The sequence below is a fragment of the Sinocyclocheilus grahami genome, unplaced genomic scaffold (assembly GCF_001515645.1).
Source record: "Sinocyclocheilus grahami isolate Dianchi unplaced genomic scaffold, SAMN03320097.WGS_v1.1 scaffold860.1, whole genome shotgun sequence".
Lineage (NCBI taxonomy): Eukaryota > Metazoa > Chordata > Actinopteri > Cypriniformes > Cyprinidae > Sinocyclocheilus > Sinocyclocheilus grahami.
The window spans coordinates 403,968-426,684 of record NW_015506039.1 but is presented as its reverse complement, the minus strand read 5'-3'; the positions used below and the strand labels follow the sequence as shown (position 1 = coordinate 426,684).

General features: G+C 41.1%; 1 protein-coding gene across 5 annotated transcripts in view; it reads left to right on the top strand.

Moving 5' to 3' along the window:
• Positions 1-510: 510 nt before the first annotated feature.
• Positions 511-22,717, top strand: part of LOC107563183 (zinc finger E-box-binding homeobox 2-like) — a 62,730-nt gene continuing 40,523 nt past the window's right edge. For 2 of the 5 annotated variants that reach the window (XM_016247989.1, XM_016247988.1), the window contains exons 1-2: positions 545-742; positions 2,019-2,149. In XM_016247989.1, the coding sequence (XP_016103475.1) occupies positions 2,026-2,149 (124 nt within the window). In that variant the 5' untranslated portion in view covers positions 545-742; positions 2,019-2,025. Of the gene's footprint in view, positions 743-1,293; positions 2,150-22,717 lie in introns of those variants that run through there. The other 3 variants (XM_016247991.1, XM_016247992.1, XM_016247990.1) reach the window with 3 other exon arrangements.

Sequence of the window (22,717 nt, the reverse complement as noted above, 5' to 3'; positions counted from 1 at the left end):
TTGATCGCCTGCTGCAACAAATTCATCACGTCTGGCTTGAAATATGCAGCATAAATTCACTACACTATCACTTTTAATTGCACTGTGCACCCTGGAGCCCGTTAACAGTCCGTATTTTATACAGTGAATCACATATAAGACATAGGCGTGCAAATATGCACCATTCATCACCGCGCAAGGCAAGAAGTAACAATGACATGTCAGGTGAAAGAGCGCGCGCACGCACACACCACACACAGGTGAGCTACCTGTCAGATCACTCCAGCACCGGCAGCTTCTCATGCATCCTTTCAGCTCTTCTTCCTTAAGATCATGCTGTCGATGCTCGAGTTGTAGCCATTCTTGCTCTGATCCGCTTACAGGATAGAATGTCCACCGCCTCACCTTTCCAAAGTCCCACCTGTGTTGCAGAACGATAGACGCGAGCACCTGATGTGGTTCATCAGACGACCTCAGTGTTTCTCCATCTATCCCAACGTGTAAAGATAGGTGGCGTGTGTGTCAGAGTCTCGGAGCGCAAAAGTAAAAGAGAGAGCGCAGAAATGTCATCTGAAGAGGCGGAACACGTCAGTGCGTCCTCAGGTTTGTTCCGTGTTGTGGCTCACAGAGATCAGTCCAAACCTGTCCATCAGGAATAACGGTCCCTCATTATAGAGCAGAGTCCTCCTCAGCGCTCCAAACACCTCTGTGGCGTTTTCCTCCCCTCTAACCGACTCTTTGGGGAATTTTCATATAGAATCGGGTAGGTGAGCCTGTTTCGTGTGTACTTGAGTCCTTGTGGATGCTTTTTATACACCCTATTTGACTTTTTAACCCACTCCCGAATATGAGATTGCAATCAACTTGGCTTCAGCCGGCGCAGGTGAGAAAGGTGCGCGCGCCTCACGGATGCTGACACACCGGCAGCTTCACGCAAGGATGATGATGATGATGATGATGATGTCGCTCGTTAAATTTATTAGTGCATGTTTACGCGTCTCTCATAAACGGATGCTTTCCCTTTAGACAACAACATAAGAACCCTTTTCTGATCCGCATCTCTTAAGTCTTAATTTAGTTGTTAGGTACATGCGTTTTAGTCTAAATATTTTAACATATTTGATTGAAAAAAAAAACATTTTGAATTTTGTAATCAGAATCCACAAATTTTCCAAGACTTTTGCTGTGATGAAAGGGTAATGTAGCATTTTTATTTGTTTGTTTATCATGCTTGGATTCCGCGTGTTATTCGCCTGCACAATGCTGCAGCTTTTTTTACATTATGATAATCTGACAATTACAGTTTTCAGATATATTATAAGCAGTTATTAGAAAAGTGTACACAAATGCCACACATAGCTAATGTTTTGGACCCTTTTCGTGCTTTTTTTCTTTTCTAAAAAATATACACATTTTAAAAGGTAAATATAAGCAAACAATTCTTAATACCGTTTCTCTTAGTATTTCAAAACATAAACTAACGAGTTTTTAATGTCAATCCCGAGCAAAAGAAAATATACTAAATGAAATGTGGTCAGTGGAAGTCAGGCAACAGAAATCACGAAGCCAATATTTACATCTATCAGACTCACAAAGCAAGTAGCCCACGAGATTAGATAACTGTAAGTTAAAGCTGATAGATGGAAAAAAATATCAAACTACATAAAGCATTTCCACTAAATACAAGTTCCCGAAAACTTTCATTGCTGCTCATTCTGTTAAAATCTCTATACGCACAGCACATGCTTTATGGTTACTTGAAGGTGTAGGTGTGTCCGTCCCCCTTCATTGGCGCACTCACGCGCTACTGTCCGAACACACACACACACACACACACACACACACACACACACACACTTCAAAAGATCAGACGACGCGCAGGACGCTCACGGTCCCTCTAAACAAACCCTCCTGGATAACTTCATTTGGACTTTTCAGTCACTCTACCCCCCAAAAATAATTTGCTCTCCTGTGAGCGACACACATCCTCCTTTTTGCCCTGAGAGTCCAATTGTTGCCGTGTGTGTGTTGGTTGCTAGATCTTGGATGAAGGAGCGGAGCCCATGCGGACTGCTGCCATCTGACCCACTCTTATCAATGAAGCAGGAGATCATGGCGGAGGGTCCCCGGTGTAAGAGGAGAAAACAGGCCAACCCGAGGAGAAAGAACGGTAAGAAAGTGACTTATGGCGAAAAACTGAACTCCGGCTTGTTCTCGCGTCTTTAAAACAGTTGGATTTGTGTGAGATTGTGCGTTGTCAACATAAGCGCTGTACAGAAGAGTGCGGAAAACTCAGCAAGAGTGTAAACTATGATCTTGTGTGCTTAAGGTATAAGTGCACTGGTTTAAAGTGTTTAAACCGTTTTCATTGCCGTGGAAATGTTTAAGTTGTAGCAGAGATAGAGTTAGAGGGAGAGTTCAGATGTGAGCGTCTATTATCTCACAGCACAAAACCGTTATGTGTGTGTGTGTGTGTGTGTGTGTGTGTGAGTGCGCGCTCGCGTGTCTTTCGCTGGACACAACACGGCTCTAAAATACCTTTCAATGCTTAAGAAAGTTGTTTTGAGTGTTGTGTGTGATTTGTAACAGTTTTAGTTATACCTGTTATAGACTTCTGTCTTTGCTGAAGTTGTAAATGAGTGAAGTATTGCTACAGGTTACGTGCTGGGACACTTTTCGTCCCTATCTTAATTTATAAATAGTCACAAGTGTTATGACTTATTGAACACATGACTTTTGGTTTGTGTTGAAGGCATAATTGAAGCAAATTTAAGTTACTAATGTTTTTGTTGAAATCCTAAGGGAAAAAAGACGAAAAGAAAAGTCCTGGCTAGCCTACCATAGTACTGGCCTGAGGAGCATTTTAGACACAAAGACAAACAAACTCATCTTCAAACATCTTCAGGCTATCACTCACGCTGGCATGTCCTTCTTTTATTGATAAAAACAATTTTTGTAAGAGGAAAATATTAATTTTAATCGGAGCAGCGCGTAAGATTTTTAAAACACTTCTAATTATGTTGTTCAATCTGTATTTTTATTTATTAAATTATAATTTTTATTTTTTTTTGTAAATGCATGCAAATATTGCTTTGGTTATTTTTGGAGTAGCATTTACACATTTCCCCGGACTCTGTTAGCTATGTTTGACCTCGATACTTTATTAAATGCGAGCTATTGATTTGATAAAAATCAATGCAGCGTGTCGCGGAGTGTATGACGCTAAATAAAGTCGATGGGTTGAAACTTATTTTCGAATAGGGGCAAAAATGAATGAAGCGGTCAATCGGACATTCTCTTGATTCGGATTGAAACAGAAAAGCATCATGTTGAGTTTATGATTATTTTCAGCTGTTGTTTGAACACATTTGCTAGGGGGAAATTATTATTGCTCACTTATTTAACTTTTGGAGACACTATCTTCATTTTAATGACAGAAAATGTTTGAGAAGAATAAGTAGAGGACTAGATAAATAATACATACCGAGCGACGACTTTGAAACGAGTCTTATATGGGACGTGAGTTGAGTCAAATGTTTTGAATCGTCTTTACAGGCCGTTATATTAAAAACAATAGAAGTAAAACACAGATATTAATGATGTTGGCCAGTTGTGTATACTTATCAGTTGAAAAACTGCGCTTTTAAGTCTACATTCAATTACGTAAAATTATTCAGCAGACTTTATTATTATTATTTTAAATGATCCATTACAATGTATTTCAGAATGTATAAATTCGTTTGTTTACTTTATTGACTCATTAACGCAGTAAAGTAATTATTAAAAAAAAATACACATTTTACCTAATTTAATTAAGTAAATTCCTGAATACTGAAATGACAGATTTGTTCAATAATGAATCCAAATGTATTTTTTTATAGTTTGTACTTCAGGTCCTCTTCTCTCGTAGCGTGGCCCCACCCCGCTGTTTCGAGGGCCCAATGGGAGGTCACATTAGGCCCTATGTGAAACTTGATCCGCTCTCTGGCTGCAGTTGTGTTGTGGTTGTCATTTACCCTCCCACACCCCCAACCTCCCCCTTTTTTTCACAGCACGTCACATCCAGCTGTGAGGGCCAGCTTGACAAAACTGTCAGAGGCACAAGACTATAAAGTTGCAGCATTCTAGAGATTGTCATGGTTCTGTTGTTGTGTGTCGATTTCTCTTTAATGACAGATCGCTGTAAGCTTGTTGTGATGCTCAGCCGCATTGGTTTTTAATTTTTCTCAGGTTTTTCCTGTTATTAGGCATACTTTTTCTGTGATGTGTAGTTGTGTACTACAGCTCTCACTTTAAAATTTATTTGTGAATCATTCTTGTTTTTTGGCTTGTTAAGAAACCGATGCTAGAGCTACTAATACAAATGATCAGAAGCCTTTGTGAGAAGTCACTGCATTGAGTCACAGCAGTTAACAGATTAAATCACTTGTTTCTATGAAAGGAACATTGTGTAATATTTGTTCGGATGGCATAAAGAGGCTAGCAGGTTCACTGAGACAAAGCGCCAAGACAATGGCTTGTCATTGGGGCATCTCATTGGCATGCTCTTATAATCAGCAGTACCAGGGTGTCTAGTGTACTGTCTTTGGCACGTATAGCGCACAACCGGGCCATTGTGAATGCAGCTGCAGCAGGTACCTTTCACCCTCCTTTAACCACTTCCTACTAAATACGTCTTTTCAAAAAAAAAAAAAAATGTAATTAATAAATTCCTACAATTAATTATTCACACATTTACAAATAGAGGCCTCACTCTCTAAAACACATGTACACACCAATCTCAAGTAGCTCTCCAGCAGTACCATCATCTGTGCTGACCTGAATGCCTTTCATATCTGCTATGCCATGTTTCAGCAACCCCCTTTCCTTCTCTCTGTCTCTATCTCTCTCTCTATATATTTTTTCCCTCCCTCACTCCCTCTCTCCCTCCTCCACCACACACCCCCTCAGTAAACACCCCCGAGGGCAGAACAAAGAAAAGGAGCTCCTCTCCTCCTTCTTAATCACAATTCAGCCCTTTCACTGCTGCCAGGCCACTCTCTCGCTTTCAGCATCCCAAAGCCAGAGATGAAAAGAGTGCAAGAGAGAAAGGATAAAGGGAGAGCAAGAGCGACCAAGTGAGGAGAAAAAAGGTGGAAATTATGATCTAGAGCTAGAGGTATAGAGGTAGAGTGACATAACTTTGTTGCCTCTTTGCGATTGTTAAACTTCCTTGGTTACGCTACCCACGCTGGTCAACTGCCCCAGCTGAGGGATGGGGTCCTCACTAATGGCTAGATAATATTACTGGATGCCAGTCTGGAAATATTAACGACCAAATAGCAGACGAGAGAGAGAAAATAGGGAGGGACTTTGAGAGACAAAAAAATAAAAAAGAGAGACACTGATAAGGTTAGTAAGAATTGAGTGAGAGAAAACAAGTTAGTGTGTATATATTGGAGAGGAGCTGGGGGCCAGTTGAATGGAGGGGTTAGCAACAGATTGTTTTATTGACCCAAAATAAATATCACAAGTGCTTGAGACCATGCAGAATCCATTTTTAAAGTGCTGTGACAGACGTTAGGTGTTAGTTGTTTATGTTGTCACTTTGTAGCAAAATCGCACGCTCAGTTTTAGCTCGCTCATTTTGACAAGTTTCCGTTGGTTATATTTTGTTTCCCCCACCCCACCCCTAAAGTTGCCATACATCTGCCATATTCAAGATAAGCCAACGACCCAGATATAGAGATAAGAGAAACGAGACGTTGGTCTTTAGAGATCCGTGGATTTGTATGGGTGGCGGGACAGATGCCACTCTCAGGACCGACACTTTCTAGCAGTCCATCGCTTTCACAAAAGTGAGACAAAACATCCAGTCAGGGGCCAAACGCCTGTGCCTTTTCACTGACAGACAAGACATCCATTATTGTGTTAGTCTTTCATTCGCTTTTCCCCCTGTACCTCAATAGGTCAGGGATCACAAATGCAAATCCACAAGCATACCGAGAGAGAGAGAGGGAACTTAAGAATACTCAAATGCACCATGTGATATGAATTCTTAATTTTATCTGTTTCGCTCCCTCCCCCCTCGACTTTTTTTTGTTTGTAAGAAAAGGAGATTATCTGTACACCTTCATTCAAGTCCCCTCCCCTTTCAGCTGGGCCAAGCTGTGCAGGATTTAGGCCGATTTACTTCAGCAAACACCTATGGACACTGGGGAGGGGACGGACCCTGCTTGCAAAGAGGGGGTCCTTTGTTTGCTGGGGTGCAGAAGGCCTAATGCTTCACCGGGCGGCCGTATTATCGCATTAAGCTGTATGCTGGTGGCCCAGGGAGGCTGGTTAAAGCTAAAGCAGTCTGCTATCTGCCAAAGACAAGGGAACATACATTAGTGTAGAGATGTGCCCCCATTGTGTGCCTCAAACTTCTTCTCTGGATGCGAGAGCTTAGATGGTTCTAGGTAGAGGAGGTGTCTCGGAAGCATCCACAAAAAGTGCATTGGTACATGCCAATTTAAAGCGCTCCCAAAAAAGCTTGTGATATTTTTGAATATTTGCTAGGAGATGCTTAGATTCCTATATACTTTGTGGCAGGAAACTGTCTAACCGTGGAATAACTATGGTGTTTTTATTCCAAGTTAAGCCCATCCCCCATTTTTTTCTCTCCAAGCTAATGCAGAGAGCTTTATCTGACTCTGTTCTCCTAACATCTGTCACCGCTAAGAGGGACAGGAGAACACCACCGGAGGCTTCGTTAGTCCTGTGTCACTTGTGACTAACCGAAAAGGGCAATTCACAGTAGTGAGTCTGTTCCCTCCTCTTTTCTCTTGCTCTCCCACTCTCTACTAGATGATGCAGCTTCAAATACCACAGCTTTTGTTTTATGTAGTCCATCGCTACATTGGGTGTGGGTAGTTGGCCTAAGAGTGCCAAAAACACCTACACCGGCCATGGTGATCAAGATAGTGTGTAATGTTTCCGTAGTCAGAGGCTGTACTTTACAAGTTATCTGTTGTTGTTCAAGGTGCTCAGCCGTGAACGTGTATGTTTGCGGTTCAAGGTGACTGACAGAGTTTGTTGTCCATCTTCCCCCTAACTAACCATGTGCACATTTTCTTCATGAGCGAGTGCAGAGTAGCGCTGTGACATTTTGTGGCGCCGAATTGCCGTTAGCCTAAACAGCGAGGATTTACCAAGGTCAATAATGAGGTATGTCACTGCAGGCAGCAGAAACAACAGTCCTGGTGATAATGAATGGGACTAAGGTTAAGCTCAACTGGGATGTGTGTGCGTTGTTGTTGAATGGAACTTGCATAAAAATTTATAAGCTTCTGATAAAAGTTGTTTTTCATGCATTTAACCCCTCTATTTTTCACCTTTTCTTGACAGTTTGGAATCATGGTTAATTGTTCCCTCAAGTCTGACTTATGTTCGCCTGCACATATGGATGCTCTCTCACAAACCCCACACGTACACCGTATGCACTCACATGGACATGTTCCGTTTGATTAGTGGAACACCTCCGGCAAGGTCACAGACACATGGAACAATCAATAACGGATCGGTGGATTAAGGTGTCATGACATATGTGGACCCAGACCTCCCATGTATGGGTGAATGCCTCTTAAAGCCCACTCTGTTGACAATTCTCCTGCCCTAATGCCAGATCTATATTACAGACCCAAAGAGTCTGTGTCCATGGGCTGCGGCCTTGCTGCCAGTCATCTGTGTTTGAAGGTTTCCCCTCACCGAGCTGCTAGGAAAACACAGGCTGCATCTGTCGACGCATATCTTCCCTTTGCTCTGATGAGGGTGGAGATGTTGGCCTGTGATACGGTGGTTAAGTAATTGGAATAGATTGCTCTCAGAGATTAGCTTGAGTGTAATGGCCTCTTTCATTCTGACCCACAGTCACAGGCACTGCTCTGAGAACTAAACATGCATGTCTATGTTGGAAGGGCCGATAGCTGTAATTACATCAGTCTTGTTATCTAAACACATACTTATTCAGTCATCCATTTGCAACATAAAAGTGAAAGTAAAAGGACTGGCATTGGGCTCTGACATCTTCCTATTACACAGATGTGGATTCCAAAGTGTGAAAGGGTGGTATGTGCAATTCCCAGCACTTGCTTGGGACAGAGGGGCTGCAGGCACTGTCATAAGCAAATGTCAACCTGCTACCTCAGGAAATGAAATCTACTGAGGAATTACTCCTGACAGCAATTCTTCTATGCCTCCTGTTTAAAAGACAGGCCGCGTTTGTAGCACCTCACTTCCCGTCGTTCCTTGAATCTGCCGTGTCTTATAATTATCTGAGGTGAGGTTTTGAAAGCAGTCACTGAGCTCTGCCTTTTCCGTTTTACTGTTCCTTCAACTGTCCACCAGCAGGGCTCTTGTCTGAGATTATAGGGCACAACATTTTTTGAGGGTTGCAGGTCTGGCAATTAAAGTAATGAGGAGACTCTCCGCTCACAGAAGCCAAGGCCTGAGTGTAGTGCTGACTTGCTGCCTTTCAAGTCGATAACTCCTGGCCCACAACCTCGGGCAAGGCATGCCTGCTCTTTATCAGGGAGGATGTCCTGTGCTTTAAATTCCTGGGCTAAATGATTCTCTTCCTTAGTGTAAGCGCTAGCACTCAGGAGGATTGGATCTGATGGCCCCGACAAAGCAACCTCAGGTCACTACTAATGAGATGCTAGCACAGACTAGCTCTTTTACACACTTCAACCAGTGCATTTATTCATGATAGAGCTGTTCAGATGTGTGTGAAGGAAAGTTTATTTAAGAGAGAGTGTGCAATTTTAGTCATATTTTTAGATTTGAGAATTTAAAAGTGAGCAGGGTTTGGCCTGTTTCTACTGGACCTTGGCTGTGAAGTGCTGAATTTGTCAATTACCTGACTGAATGATGGCAGACTCCTTTATATTGATGTACAGGGTGCTCTGAGGGTCTACTGTAACTGAATGATGTCAGGCCTTAATTGTCCAATTGCTAGGCAGTAGTGGGATTGAATTGCCATGTGTGCGACAGATCCAGATTGTACAACTGAACCCACCTTTTCAGGCTGGCAAAATCATAGGTCTTAATGCCATCAGCTTTTCAAGTTTTACAATGGGCTATGCCTCGTTATTACCAGCGGCAGTCTCTTTGGCAAGACTGCCATAAAGAAAGTGTTCCTCAGCAATTAAAGCTAATGAAATATTCATGTGTGGCACCTTCCTCAGCCATCCTCGCAAATGAGCAAGCCATGCCCCCCCACCCCAGCTTTATTATGGTGGTAGCCTGGCATGTCTGCAATTAGTGCGCTGTCTAGCAGCGCTGGCTGGGTATGGTGGGTAGCAATTGGTGGAGAGGGGAGGGGAGTGTTAGGAATGTCGGAGGGGTCATGTGATGCTTTGGGAAGGTACACAGGAAATGGAAAAGGGGAAGAACTGAACAAGCCATTTGTCATGCGAGGGTGGCACCGCCTGCTGATTCACTTCACACACCAGCTTTTGTGCAAACATGCAGGGAGGCAAGAATAGTGATACTTGTGTTGAGGTTTGAGGTGTGAGACAGTGAGTTATTACAAGTTTTGTGAGGAATACTTATTGATGGCTCAGAGGCTATTTTCTCAGTTTCACAATGTCTTCAGTTTGGATGTGATGTATCTAGTATTGGAAATTCCTCTTTTGTCACGTTGTATTAGAAAACAGGACACCTTTTTTGTAAAAAAAAAAAAAAGCTCACAGCTGTCAATCCACTAGTTGATCTTTCACACAAGCACACACACAAAGTTTCTTTCTCTTCTTCCTTTATTCTTTCTCTAATGTCTCATACATAGAGGCAGATGGACACGAATAGCCATGACAATGTTGTTTTGTTAAGGCAAAGAAAAAGGTGGGAGGAAACACTGAATAATTGTTTATTCGAGCGATCAAACTTTACCTGTGAACTCTCCAGTTATATAACACACTACTTTTTTAGTTGTTGTGGCATTCAGGACTTCAGCATTGATTTAAATTCTTTTATCACACCAATCCTAAATTTGCATTAACCAAAAACTTTACCCATCTCCATATCAACCTGGAGAGGCCTTTGTCACTTTATGAGGTTTTCACTTTCCCAGTGACCCTTTTGCATCTCAATGAGGTGCTGTACCCTCTCCTCCCTCATTCCCACGCAACGAGGCCCTATCCATGGTGCACCTTTCCTTGGAGCTCTGTGAGAAGTCCCGTGCATCCTCCAAACAGGCCGGCCCTGCCGTGTTTACTGTGGGATTAGGGGGGTGAAGGGGGCGGCTGCGGGAGGGTCTGGGGGCAGCTGAGGAAGAGGTAGCCATGGGAAGGGCCCCCCAAAGGCATGGAATGCCGGTGAGGTCAGCAGGGGTTGGTGCGGGGGGAAGCAAAGAAGCTCTCCGGGGATGGAGCAGGTGCTTTTGTGTAGTCCGTCAGGCATCAAAGACGTGACGAGGCTGAAAAGGTTAGTGCTGGCGCTGCAAAGCGAACCCCCCCATACACACACTTTTTTTATTTAACTCAATCTAGAATTTTTTTTCATAATTACAGAGAAACTAAATATTGAACCCCCCCCCCCCACACACACACAATCACACACTTTTTTTTTTGGCTCCGTACTTGTGAGAGTGGGTGCAAGAGTGAAAGTGAAGGCTGGCTCCCATGCTCTGGTGCTCAGAGGTCACTTTTTGTACCTGAATGGGCTCCAAAGGAAGAGAGGTCCATGGCATATGCTCAAAGTAAAGTTTTCCGCTCCGTAAGGGTCTGTTTGCAGGCCTGTCATCACAAATGCGCTTCATTCAGACACATAGGGGGCTCGAAAGTCCCATCAATCTCTGAGATGACAGTAAATTAATCATACCTATGGAGTGTTTAGTTAACCAATGTCCAGTGATCTTGTTAGGCTAAACTACATTTCGCTAGCTTTGAAACATTCCTTTAGATTTGTTAAGGTTAACACAACGTATTAACCTTATTATTTACAATTATCATTATAATTTTTTTCCGAACAAAGTCAATGATGATTTTTGGAAACATACAGAAAGGAAAGTATTTCAAATAACTTTCTTGTTTGTTTTTTGTTTGTTTGTTTTCAGTTTCAGGGACTGTTACCGCTCTGACATGGCATTGGGTCAAAAAGCCCAGTCAGGCATAATGCTGAGGAGTCTTTACAGCCTAGCGACAAATTGTCTTGCCTCTCTCTGCACTTGACGTCCCAGCCTCACCCAATCAGTGCACCTCATGTCTTTTTTTCTCTCCGTTAGGATGGGCAAAGCAGGAGGAGGAGGTGAGGTGAGGAAGCAGGGGGGCGGTGGGTTTCAGTTGTTGCAGGTTGCGTCATGGGACCTGCGGTGTCCCCTTTTGTGCAGCACGTCAAATGTGGTTAACATGCGGCCATTTATCTGCAAAGCCTCCTGGGTGTACAATGGCATGGCTGTGTGTGTGTGTGTGTGTATGCAGAGGGGGAGGAAATGGTAGAGCGGTGGGCTTAGTATCGGAGTGTTCCCATTCTCTTTCCCTGTCGCTGTCACCTCCCCTCCTCCCCTCATTTCTCCTCTTGGCTGCACACAACCCCTCAGTCATTGTTTCGTTCTTTTTTATTTCTCTCCCCTGGGGTGCTGTGTGGAGCGACTAGGTCAGGCGGCATCTGACAAGGTGCTTCAGGATGTTGTGAGCTCCCGTGAGACGGATTGTTCCCCGCAAACGCGGTGTAAACAGCCAGGGTGAGAAAAAGAAGGTGCGCTTTAATTCCCAACAGCACCTAGCATATTGCACAGTGCTTTCTGCAGAGTCAGAACCAAAAGACCTACCATGTTGCTTAGTCATTCTTAAGGCCGTTTCATTTCTGAAATGTGAAAGGTTCATCAGATCATGAGGTCCTTTATGGTCCTTCAAAACAAAATCATAGCCAGCGAGACTTTCAATCACCTAGTTTGTTTTGCCTGAGCTAAGCCTCCTTTTCAGCAGTTCTGTGCCAATAGAAGTGGCATGCATGCATTTCACAGGTAACAAGATTACTCAGACCGGTGATTGACTCATTTGCCAAGGGAGCTGTTGAAATAACTGCACAGCAGCTCAATGCGAGATTTGTTAATTTTATTTCTTCAGACGTGATACAGTCAAACAGAAACTATGCCATCGGTTCTTACAAACAGCCTTTTCTGTTTGTGTATGTCTCCCCTAGAGAGAGTAGATGCAATAGGATCAAAGGCCAGTGTAATTATACAAGTGATATGAGGATGGGATGTAAATGTATTTTTCCATGTGAGTTTTTTCTCTCTGCAATGGTATGTGTCCACTGGCTTATATCCATCACAGTCTGATGAGAGAGATGATTAAAACAGAACATTGATAGACATGAACTAAAATATTCTTCACTTGAAAGAATAATGTATTAGAATAGAAATAAAATAGGTGGAACTGAATTGCTTTTTGCTGAGATATTTGTTATTGAAAAGCCAACTCATTTTAGGTTGGACGAGTTACTGCTTCAAACATTGTACTTGTACATGTTGTTTTCCTTAGAGTGGGTGGTTACTGTCCCTGGAGGCAAAGAGCTCTGAGAAGCCACAGAGAGCACTACCATTTTCATTTTCCATGTTCTCCCTAAAAATACACCACAGTACATCCCTGCATTTTTGCGGTTGGCACTGTGCACTGAGTCCCGATAGTTGGATTTTTGTGTTTCAATCCCATGTCATGTTAGGGCAGCCGATGTGTTTGGGACCGGCCAATAATTTCCCATTTCATCTGATTTAAGGAAGAGTAGTTTACATTAGCAGTGCCAACAAAAACCATCAGCTAAGAACGTTCCAGGAACCTCCCAACTGACCGTGAATGTTATCTATAAATTTGTCCACATAAGCTACTTACACTTGTTCACTTGTTGCTGCTTTTTACCTTCATGTTCTTTTCTTTCAGCTAAGCATACTGTCAACAGCACTTTTGCATCACATAAACAGTTCCCAAGCCAGCCCCATACTTATTTCCCATGACTGCAGGGATGAATGTCTTTGGACTTGCTTTCTTATTGTGATTCTGAGTTGACTAACACAGAATAGTCTGATGTTTTTGTAGCTGCTTGGTTACAAATATTTGCTGGAAAGCAGCTTTTTTGGTAAAAAGTTGCAGCTTTATGTATGAAATAGTTACTCGCTCATAATATTTCTCAATATAGGAAGTGGCATAAAACAGTCATACCACATAAGATAACTACAGTCGAAACAGCGTGCTCCAGCTGTCTGTTGCTACTCGACTGACGGCAATCAGCTGTTGACACATGGCCATCTGTAAACATTTAAAAGGATGAGTTTGCTTACAGTCTCTCCCTTTTAATTAAAGACCCGAGATGACGCCCACCCTTTTCCACAGGTTATGTGATAACTGCACCTCTCTGTGAAGAATGAGAAGGTCTGCTGACGTCGTCTCCAAAACACTCGAGCAAGGGTGGAGATTCAGCCGTGTCCAAAATTAGGACCTCTGACATGAGCCATTACAGTGCGCAGGAAACTTCCTGTTGCATTGATTTGAACTGGGCTGTTTTGAAACACGGCTCATCTGAAATGAACTGAAGTGAATTGGATGAGATATCAGTGACCTTTAAGATGACACACTTTGCATTTGCTTGGCTTCCTATGATCGTGCAAAAGTAGACATATTTTCTGCTAAGGTTGTCATAAGTGTGTGTTACTGTACATGATGAGTCGTTTGTTTATGGAACTCACGGCTGAAACAGAGGTGAACCAAGTACACAGGGAGAAGCAAATAAACAAATAAACAATGTGGGGTGAGACAGGAGACAGGACAGGACAGGGAGGGAGGTGGAGGGAGTGGGCGGTCAAGACGCATCGAGGAATCCTTCTGGGGCACCATGTCAACCAGTTCACCTGAAACTAATGCCCCAGCAGACACTCTCCCTTACGCAGAGCCCTAATGAGTATGAGGTTGGCGTGGGAAAGAAGACAGGGAAGCACAAATAGGTGACCCACTAGGACAGGGTGGGGGTCATACCTCTTGTCTAAGGGGGTCTTTTGTTTGCATGTCTAAGACATAGGAATTAGTGAGACCATAGTGTTATGGGTTATGCCTGGTTTGTTATGAACAGCTTGAGGGAAGGCATATCACCCACGGATTAACAGTGTTGTAATTATATACTACATATTTAATGTATGTATGTAATCAATAAATATTATTTTTTCTAGTTTAATTTTTATCTCTTTTACATCGTAAGTGCTTTAAACTTCAGTGAAGTTTTCACTTCAAACATTGTGCATTTTCTTTACTGTTTTGTTTGTTAATTTGTGATCCTTTGAGTAATAAGATGCAGGAAACATTGCAAAATAGGACAAAACTATGAATCCTATGAATATGCTATAGGCTGAAGTCAGTTTGTAGAGGTAGTCTGTATTAGTTAATATTGACCACACCGATCACATGGTGTAATCCCTGTCAAACTGGAAATCTAGGTTAAATGCAAATTGATTCAAGCAATACCAGACAGTAATTAACATGTAAGTTGTGTATACGAGCACTAGACCAGAAAGTCATTCATTAAGATATGTTTATGTCTACAGTTACTATTCAAACCAGTTGAAGGAAAAGTAATTATGTTTTGAATGCTCCCTAGAGCAAGAGTCAAAACTATCAGAAAATATTTTTATATGATGTGAGAGAGGGAGAAACTTGTTATATTTTTGGTAAAATATCCTCTGAGATCAAAATAAGTAATATTATATAGTCTTGAATATGGTGAATTTGTAGACTGAAGTCTATCAGGCACTAACTATATAATGACAAAAAGAAATGTTTGAAAATAAAATGTAAAATAAAATAATATATAAATGGTGAATGTAAATAATATTATTAATATGCTAATTGCAATGATGTGCCTGGTCATTATTTTAAATCTGTATGCACTAATTCTCTCTTTCTTTTCTCTCTCTCCCTCGGTGCTGATGTTCATCTCATCTGTTCATCGACACAGGTAAGAACATCTTCATATGCACACACATTTCACAAAAGCTAAAAGCCTGTTTGTTGTTGTCTACTGGTTAAAGACGCCCTTAAGAAAGCTTTAGACTTCCTCTTTATTATACTTCCTCTGCTGCACTGTAACAAAGTCACAATTGCATTACGGTTTAGCTAATTATTTGACTCGTCCCTGATAAGCAGCCTCACTGTTCTTCAGTGCTGTGTGAAGTCTATATTGCAAATCCAGCTGTTCATACGTGGTGATTAACTGTGCTTGTGTGGAGCTGTGTTGTCTATTATTAGATCTTCAATAGCAACAAGTTCACCGTACTTTTAAATTGGCATCGTGATAACTGTCTTTAGGAAACCATGACTTTCTTGATTCGAAAATAAATTTTGATCACTGTGCACGGTTTGAGTCCGATAGAAGCTTCCTCAAACATATATAAATAAGTAACACTCTAAACAAACAAACTTTGTGTGTTTACTGGACACACTGCAAGCACTTTTTGTCTTGGTCCATTAGATTTTGGTTATGAGTGTAGGAAACAACTTTTCAATCTTTCAGAGGGGATCTCACAAGTGGAAATACCGGTCCTGTTGTATATAAGGGACGTGACACTACAAAACCTAAAGTTGCTTTTCACAGCAGCTAACGGAATGATTAATATTAAACCGTTCTAATAAAAGCTGCATGGTTTCACGGCCAAGGCAACAATATCTCTTTCCACCTGGGGAAATGAATAAATCCCGTTTCCCAACTGTGCAAAATCTGTTCTTTAATGTGTAGCACAGCCTAGCCTGCATCATGTGGGTGGGCTGGTGTTCTTCCCACTGAAAATCTAGGATACTTTTCCTTTTTTTTTTTTTTTTTGCCTGGCTGAGAAATGCATTCCCTCACCAAGATGGGAGAAAGCTTCGGAACCAATGAAAAGGTGTCCCCAAGGAAGCTGGGAATAATTACCAAAATACAACCCAGAACATAAATTTGTTATGGAAAAATAATTAAAACAGCTGATTTGATTTAGTGATGTAGTTTTGTTTTAGCATTTTCAACTCTATTTTAAATATACATTTTGTCTGTCCTTGGGTAATACAAATCAAGCACATAATATGATATAATACAGTATAATATAATATTTTATTTCACTCAAGGACAGACAGCACAATTTTAGAATTGAAAATGGGCTTAAAAACTACAAAACTATAAAAACTACATTTATTTTTTTAATATTATTTTTTACATATATTTGCTCTATATTCATAATTCATAGTTATTATGATATCATATATCATATTATATTATAAAACAATATTGGTTCTCTTCAGTAGGACCACAATCTTTTTTGTTTTGTTTTTTTGGTCAGACTACAATCTGACAATCGTAACGTCTGATTTTTGTGAAGTTGGGTCATTTTATTGTTGTATTGTTGTTTATTGTAATTTCATCATTCCGTCCAGCATGTATACATATTAATCAGACTATATTTGGCCTTGACATTGTGCACATGCTCTGAAGGAAGACACACATGTTTTTACTTGAAAGTCAAACCCATCACAAAGGAGGTAGATTTATCAAATATTTCATTGCATGTATACTGTAACAAACAGATAACTACGCATACAAACATGCTTAGTGTCATAAGTTTAAACAGGGATGAGAAATTAACATTAGTGTCATTTTGAATCTGCTTATCTTCACCTATTACATAGTTGGGTTCTTTGAGGGCATGACAGTTCCACACCTTTACCACAGAAGCTGACAGTGAAGGGTATTTTGAAAAGTGACGCTGGTGAGCTGATACAACTGAACTTACAGTGTGAACTTACAGAAGAAGTGGTGTGCAAGTGCTTCCTACATACATGTGTTGAGTGTGTGACAGACCTCATGTAAAATTGTGGCTGAAGAAAAACAAGATCAGTGTTTAGGGGAGTAAAATGTGGAAATGCACAGAGAGCAAGCATGTGCATATGCGTGAGGATGGGTGTGTGAGGTACAGAGAGCAATTGCAGATAAAAGCTGTAACTCATTCTGCCTTTCAGCAACACTTCTATTTCAGATACGATAATGTCCTCACACGATCCCTATTTCTGCTGCACTATCAAGACTCTTAAAAGCGACTAGGGCTCTTAAAACTATTCTAAGCAAAACAGCTTGAGCATTTCGAGAAGTCCCGTTTTAAGTGGCAAATTGTTTTCCCATAATAGAACCAAGCAATTGCTAATTGGAGCCTATAGTCAAATTGACTGAGGACTGATTGGAAAAGAAAGACAGAGGAGGAGAGAAAGAAAGACAGAAGGGTCCTCCATGCACTTGCTTTAGAGTGCACCTTGAGTGGGTATGCTAGTGTCTCAATGCTTTGGGATTTAGCAGAGTGGCAGTAGCGCAGATCCCAGTCTGTGGCTTTGGATAGTTGCACTCAGGTTTCCATTTTCATAATGTTTATCCCCCTGCCAACTTCACCGGAAAGAACGTTTTTGAAAGGTGTCTGAGGTAGGGGGGAATTTGCAGCATAATCTGTGGGTAATGTAAAGATTTATTTGGAAATGTGCTTCAATCTTCAAGCTCCACCTCATATTTCCTGATTTACACAGTACTGTGATACTCCCTGAGTAATAAGTATCTCTGGGAGTGAGCTGCCGGGCTAAAGGCAGAAAGATGCCAGCATGACTCAGGAATGAGACATGGCGGGTTGACATTTCAGTCTTACCTTCTGTAGGTGTCGTCCCCCCGCTCCTTATTCCAACATCTGGAGTTGATCAAGCATTCACTTCCTAGTGCTTTTAACCACCCCCGCAGCTTAAAGGGGGTCGACAGCTGTTAAAACACCTGAGCACGTTTGCCGGAGACCCCTTCCTCTCCTACCTCCCCGCAGAGGTGCACACATTACATGCTGGTGCGGAGAAAAGGGCCACATGCTAACTCAGGTGGTCTGGCAACCTGACACCACTGAGGTTCGTGAGTCTAGACTAAAGTTCTAGCCTAATGTTCAGGGCATTTGAGGGTCTGCTGGGATTACAGCCCTACAGGCCTCTCCCTACAGCAGGGAACTGCCGTCTACGGGTAGATTGTATCAGCAATTTAGGTCTTGTCGGCGGGTGATCTTTAAGGTTGTGGGACAAGCTGGGGTTCAGACAGCTGTAGCTCTTTTGATCTTTCAGTCTCCCACTGTAGCGATCCAAAGATAGCGGTCACTCACATACACCTAAAAATAGTATGTCTGGAAAACAATACGCATCAAAGACACCTTGCGTTGTAGTGTGCGTTCACAATTATGTGACCTGCTAAATTACAGACGGCTCTTCGGATTCAAAGGGTGTTTTTAGTGTGAGAACAAAACAATGGCTCAGTGCTGAGGTGATTCAAAAAGTAGTTCATGACCCAGCCTTTCTTTCTGCTGCGACTCAATGTAACAGAACCAGTGTTAGCCTCTAGCATCCCTTGGGAGAGGGCATTATGGCTGCTGTATTGTTGGCTAACCTCCTGCCAACTGTGCAGGGAACAAAAGGCCGAGCGTTTATTACCAGACCCTGCTGTGTTAAAGGAAGCCCAGACCAGCCCTCCTTTCCTGGTGATGGCCTTCTTTTGGCTGCACTTTCATCAAGCAAATGTAGCTCTTGCTAATAACCAGGTAGATAGCCAGTTCTCAAGAACAATGTGTCATTTTGAGATTGGTGCGAATTGGATTACTGATTACAATTTGTAAATAATCACAATGAGAAGGCATGTCAGTTCGTGATATGAGCAGTTCTGTATTTTTATATACTTGTGTTATCTTATATTTCACTGTTTTTCAGAGAATTATGTTGTAATCACTTGATATTTGAAAATAATTTCTGTGAATTAACATTTGACACTTTTTTAAGAGTCTTGAGGGGAGTTATTATTGGGCATCATATAGTTTTCATGAATTATTCAAAACAAAAACAAAAAAAGGGGAGAGAGAGAGGGGGGGCACTTTATTTAATCATTACAAAGTCAGCAAAACAACACATCAAAATATAAAAAAACCACCAGAGCTTATTGTAACTTGGTGGTAAAGATCAACATTTCTTCTACAACTGTACAAATAGCTTCATTAAAACACCATTTACTAGCTAAACTTTTTAAATCATTAATCATTTTATAGAACTTAAAATCAAGCATAACCCTTGCTTTTACCAGATTTTTAAAACAATAACCACATGTTGTTCTTCTCTACCCTCTATTTTGTTTTTCCTGGTTATATAAACAGCAAGTTCGGCTTGCCCAATTAAAAAATTCAATTAGAGAGAGAGGAGAACAAAACAATGGCTCAAGAGAGAGAAAGAGAGAGAGAGAGAGACAGAGACAGAGACAGAGAGAGACAGAGACAGAGACAGAGACACAGAGAGAGAGAGAGAGAGAGAGAGACAGAGAGAGAGAGAGAGAGAGAGAGAGAGAGATTCCCATAACATCTTAGGTTTTTCTTTCCAAATGAGTCCTTTTAGATTATCACATTAAAAACAGCTTCCGTATTTCAGCACAGTCATATGGTAAAACAGGAAGTGGCAAAGAAAACAACTGTGGTAGGCTAATTATTGCTAAAAATGGCTGAATCTATGACTTCTGCTTGATACAATCAGAGTTGCTTTCTCGCACATCCGCTTAATTTTTACATTTATCGTAGTGTATTTGTTGGTTAAGTGCATGCTTGTCATACCGAAACTATTCGTTGTGTTCCACATGTTCCAAAGAAAGACATGTTTATACAAAGCTGGACAGAAAATGGCAGCTCAGCGCCAAGAGGTGGGCTTGCTTAGTTATCCCTGTCCATCCTTGGCTGCTAGAGCACATTTTTGGTGCTCGCCCTTGAAATCATCTCCACCTGGATGTTGTAGGCCAGAGTCCAAACACAATAAGGAAATAAAATACGAGTGTGAAAAGCTAGCAAGAATGGCTCTTTTCCCACTGGGACCCACTGCACTCCACAATGCACTTCGATGACAGGAAAAGTTTATGGCGATTTGTTGAATCAAAAGGAGGAGGATGGGGAAAACTGCTATGAGTATGAGCTGTCACATTCCGCACCCATGACGGAGGCATGCATATTTTTTTCACTAGCTTAGTCCAGCTGCTACATGCTAGCCTGAGAACTAATCGTCAATGTTGGCCACTGGCCCACATGGAGGAAATTCGGGTTGTTGTTAAATGGGAGTGAAAGTTATATAGATTGATCATTATTGTATGACTGTTGGAAACAATTGTGTGGGCCATCTCAAAAGAGTATTTTAGCGGACTCTTCAGTGTTTTCATTAGCATTATGGCCCACTGTAAATTTTGATATATGTTTTACTGTGCAGCCAACTCTTCTCTTTTAATCAATATTCTCGTTGTCATGGGATAGATTAGCTAGTTAGTCTTGTCCAATTGGCTTTTTAAGGCTGTATTGGACTTTAGGGATTGCACAGAGGCAGTGGGTACGGTTTGCTAATGTTGTGCAGTTGCCAGGACAGATTTGATCATATTTGACCAAAATTAATTTAAATATTAAACTTTCAAGGAGTGTTAAGTGTTAAAACAATATATATAAATTCTGAGGTGGATAGTTTACAGCTGCTTGCAAAATATGACTTGCCAATGAAGCAACAGACTTTAATAGTCCCGTTAAATGCATGAGGGTGTGGAACAGGAGAAATATATACAGTATATATATATATATATATATATATATATATATATATATATATATATATATATATGTTTATTTTATTTTTCTTGAGGGGGGGAGTAATGAAGACCAAGTGACTACTCAGAAATAATTTATTAGATTTTTTTTAACCTTCGTCCTACCGATTCACTTGGGTGGAAAGTTTTGCCCTGGGGAGCCCATGGCTGTCAGCTCCTCTTACCTCAGACAACCATCGCCATCGACGGTGTCGAACAGGAACAGTGGGACAAATTACCCGCACAGTGCCCAGGGGGCAGGTGGCTTTTAGGGGTCGTTTTCTCAGGTCACATGTAGGAGACGTACATCTGTCACTGTGAAGGTACAGCACTGGGGGACACACGGATTGCCGTTCCCTGATGTGTAAATTGATTCAAATTGACAGACGGTGGTACCTTTTGCTTCGTTACTCCCTATGCCCTCTTTAACGGTTTGGCCATGATCACAAAGCAGGGTTTGTTAGGGTAATCTAGGCTTTTGTCCACTTATCAACATGACGAATCATCTGTGTAGAGCTAGACGAGGTATAATGCAGTTCCATTGAGGAGCCGTTTATTTGCCATTTATTCAGCACTTGAATTAATTCCCCCATAGGACCTTTCACATTATCTTTCTGGTACACAGTAGTCAGACATGTATTGGTTGGGTTCAGGTTGCTGAGGACAACAGAAGATATTTGCAAAGTAAAAACAGAAGTGTTAATTAAGTGTGAAAATAGTCATCCTTTTAAAAAAGTATTGTATTTAGCTCTGTTTCCCCTTTTCTGTAAGCTCAAAGACAGATGTGAGGAGACCAGTATCAGAACGTATGTTTCACTGGTCTAAACAAATTTGCTATCTTCATTTGTCATTTACTTCCATTTGTAGTTCATCTAATCTTAAGCATACATGAGATAGTTCTAATTAAGAGTTTTTGTTGCGACCAGTTGCTAAGAGATTTACTTTTAGTGTTAGTGACTAACAGTCTAATCTATTTGTATTTATTTTAATTAATAATATATTACTGTTGTATTTATTTATTTTTTATACCAGTGTTTTATTTGATAATTAAATTTATGTTTCAACAGTACTTAAAGAGAATCAAAGACATTTTGACTAATAATGTGCTCGCTCTTCTCAAAACCTACTGGGAGCATTATAATTTATGTTAGAAATGTCATCTTGTTTAAGAAGCAACATACCTATATCACTGTATAATACCATATTGTACACATTTGACATCTGAGACATTTAACACATTTTGGTGGTGCAGGGAAATCTTTAGTTGTGGTTTATCACCACCATCAGTTGGCCTGTACAGTGGCGATGTACTGTAAGCGACCTTTAAGCGACTGACCCATTTAAAATGCAAGTGTGTAGGTCAGCATCCAGTGGTGGTCAGAAAATATTGGCTAGAGGTCAGATTTGCATGGTGGATGGCAGGGGCGGATTTAGTGAATTGGGGGCCCCAGGCAAAATATAGGAATGGGGCCCTATACATTTGCACACATTTTCCTAGATCAACCTTGAGGTTCCATTTAGTTGTTTTCAGCATAAGCCTGTGTGCAAAGGCTGTCTAATTCTAAACTTTAAAATACATTTATTTTTAGTTGTTTTAACTACAAATTTAAATAAAACTGAAAAAATAATGAAAAAGCAATTATACATTTACACACCTAAAATACATATATCAAGAGCATGCTCACAGATGAGAACAAAACAGCGCTGGATGAAGTGGATTAAAGCCCCGCACGGGTCTCAAATATAGGCCCTATAGCCCGTCTTTTTCCCCTTTTCCCAAAAAAAAAGCGTATACTACTGTTTCAGCTATTAAAATAGTTTTGTATGTAATGGAAAAGTGATTATATTTCGTTTCGTTTTTTATAAAGTAAATGTAGAAAAACATTGAGCCTAGATAAATGTGCGCTGTTAGACGCATATCCAATCGTTTGTGCGGAGAGTGGAAGCTGAAGCGCGCTCTGCAGGACTTGGAGGCGCCAGCGCGATCGCTTGCATTTTTCTAACAGTGGAAACAACTTAATATGCAGTCATTTTTGCTCATAAAGGTAAGAGTAATACATCATTCTAAACTGTAAAGGGTCTAGTTTTATTTGTGTGCACTCAC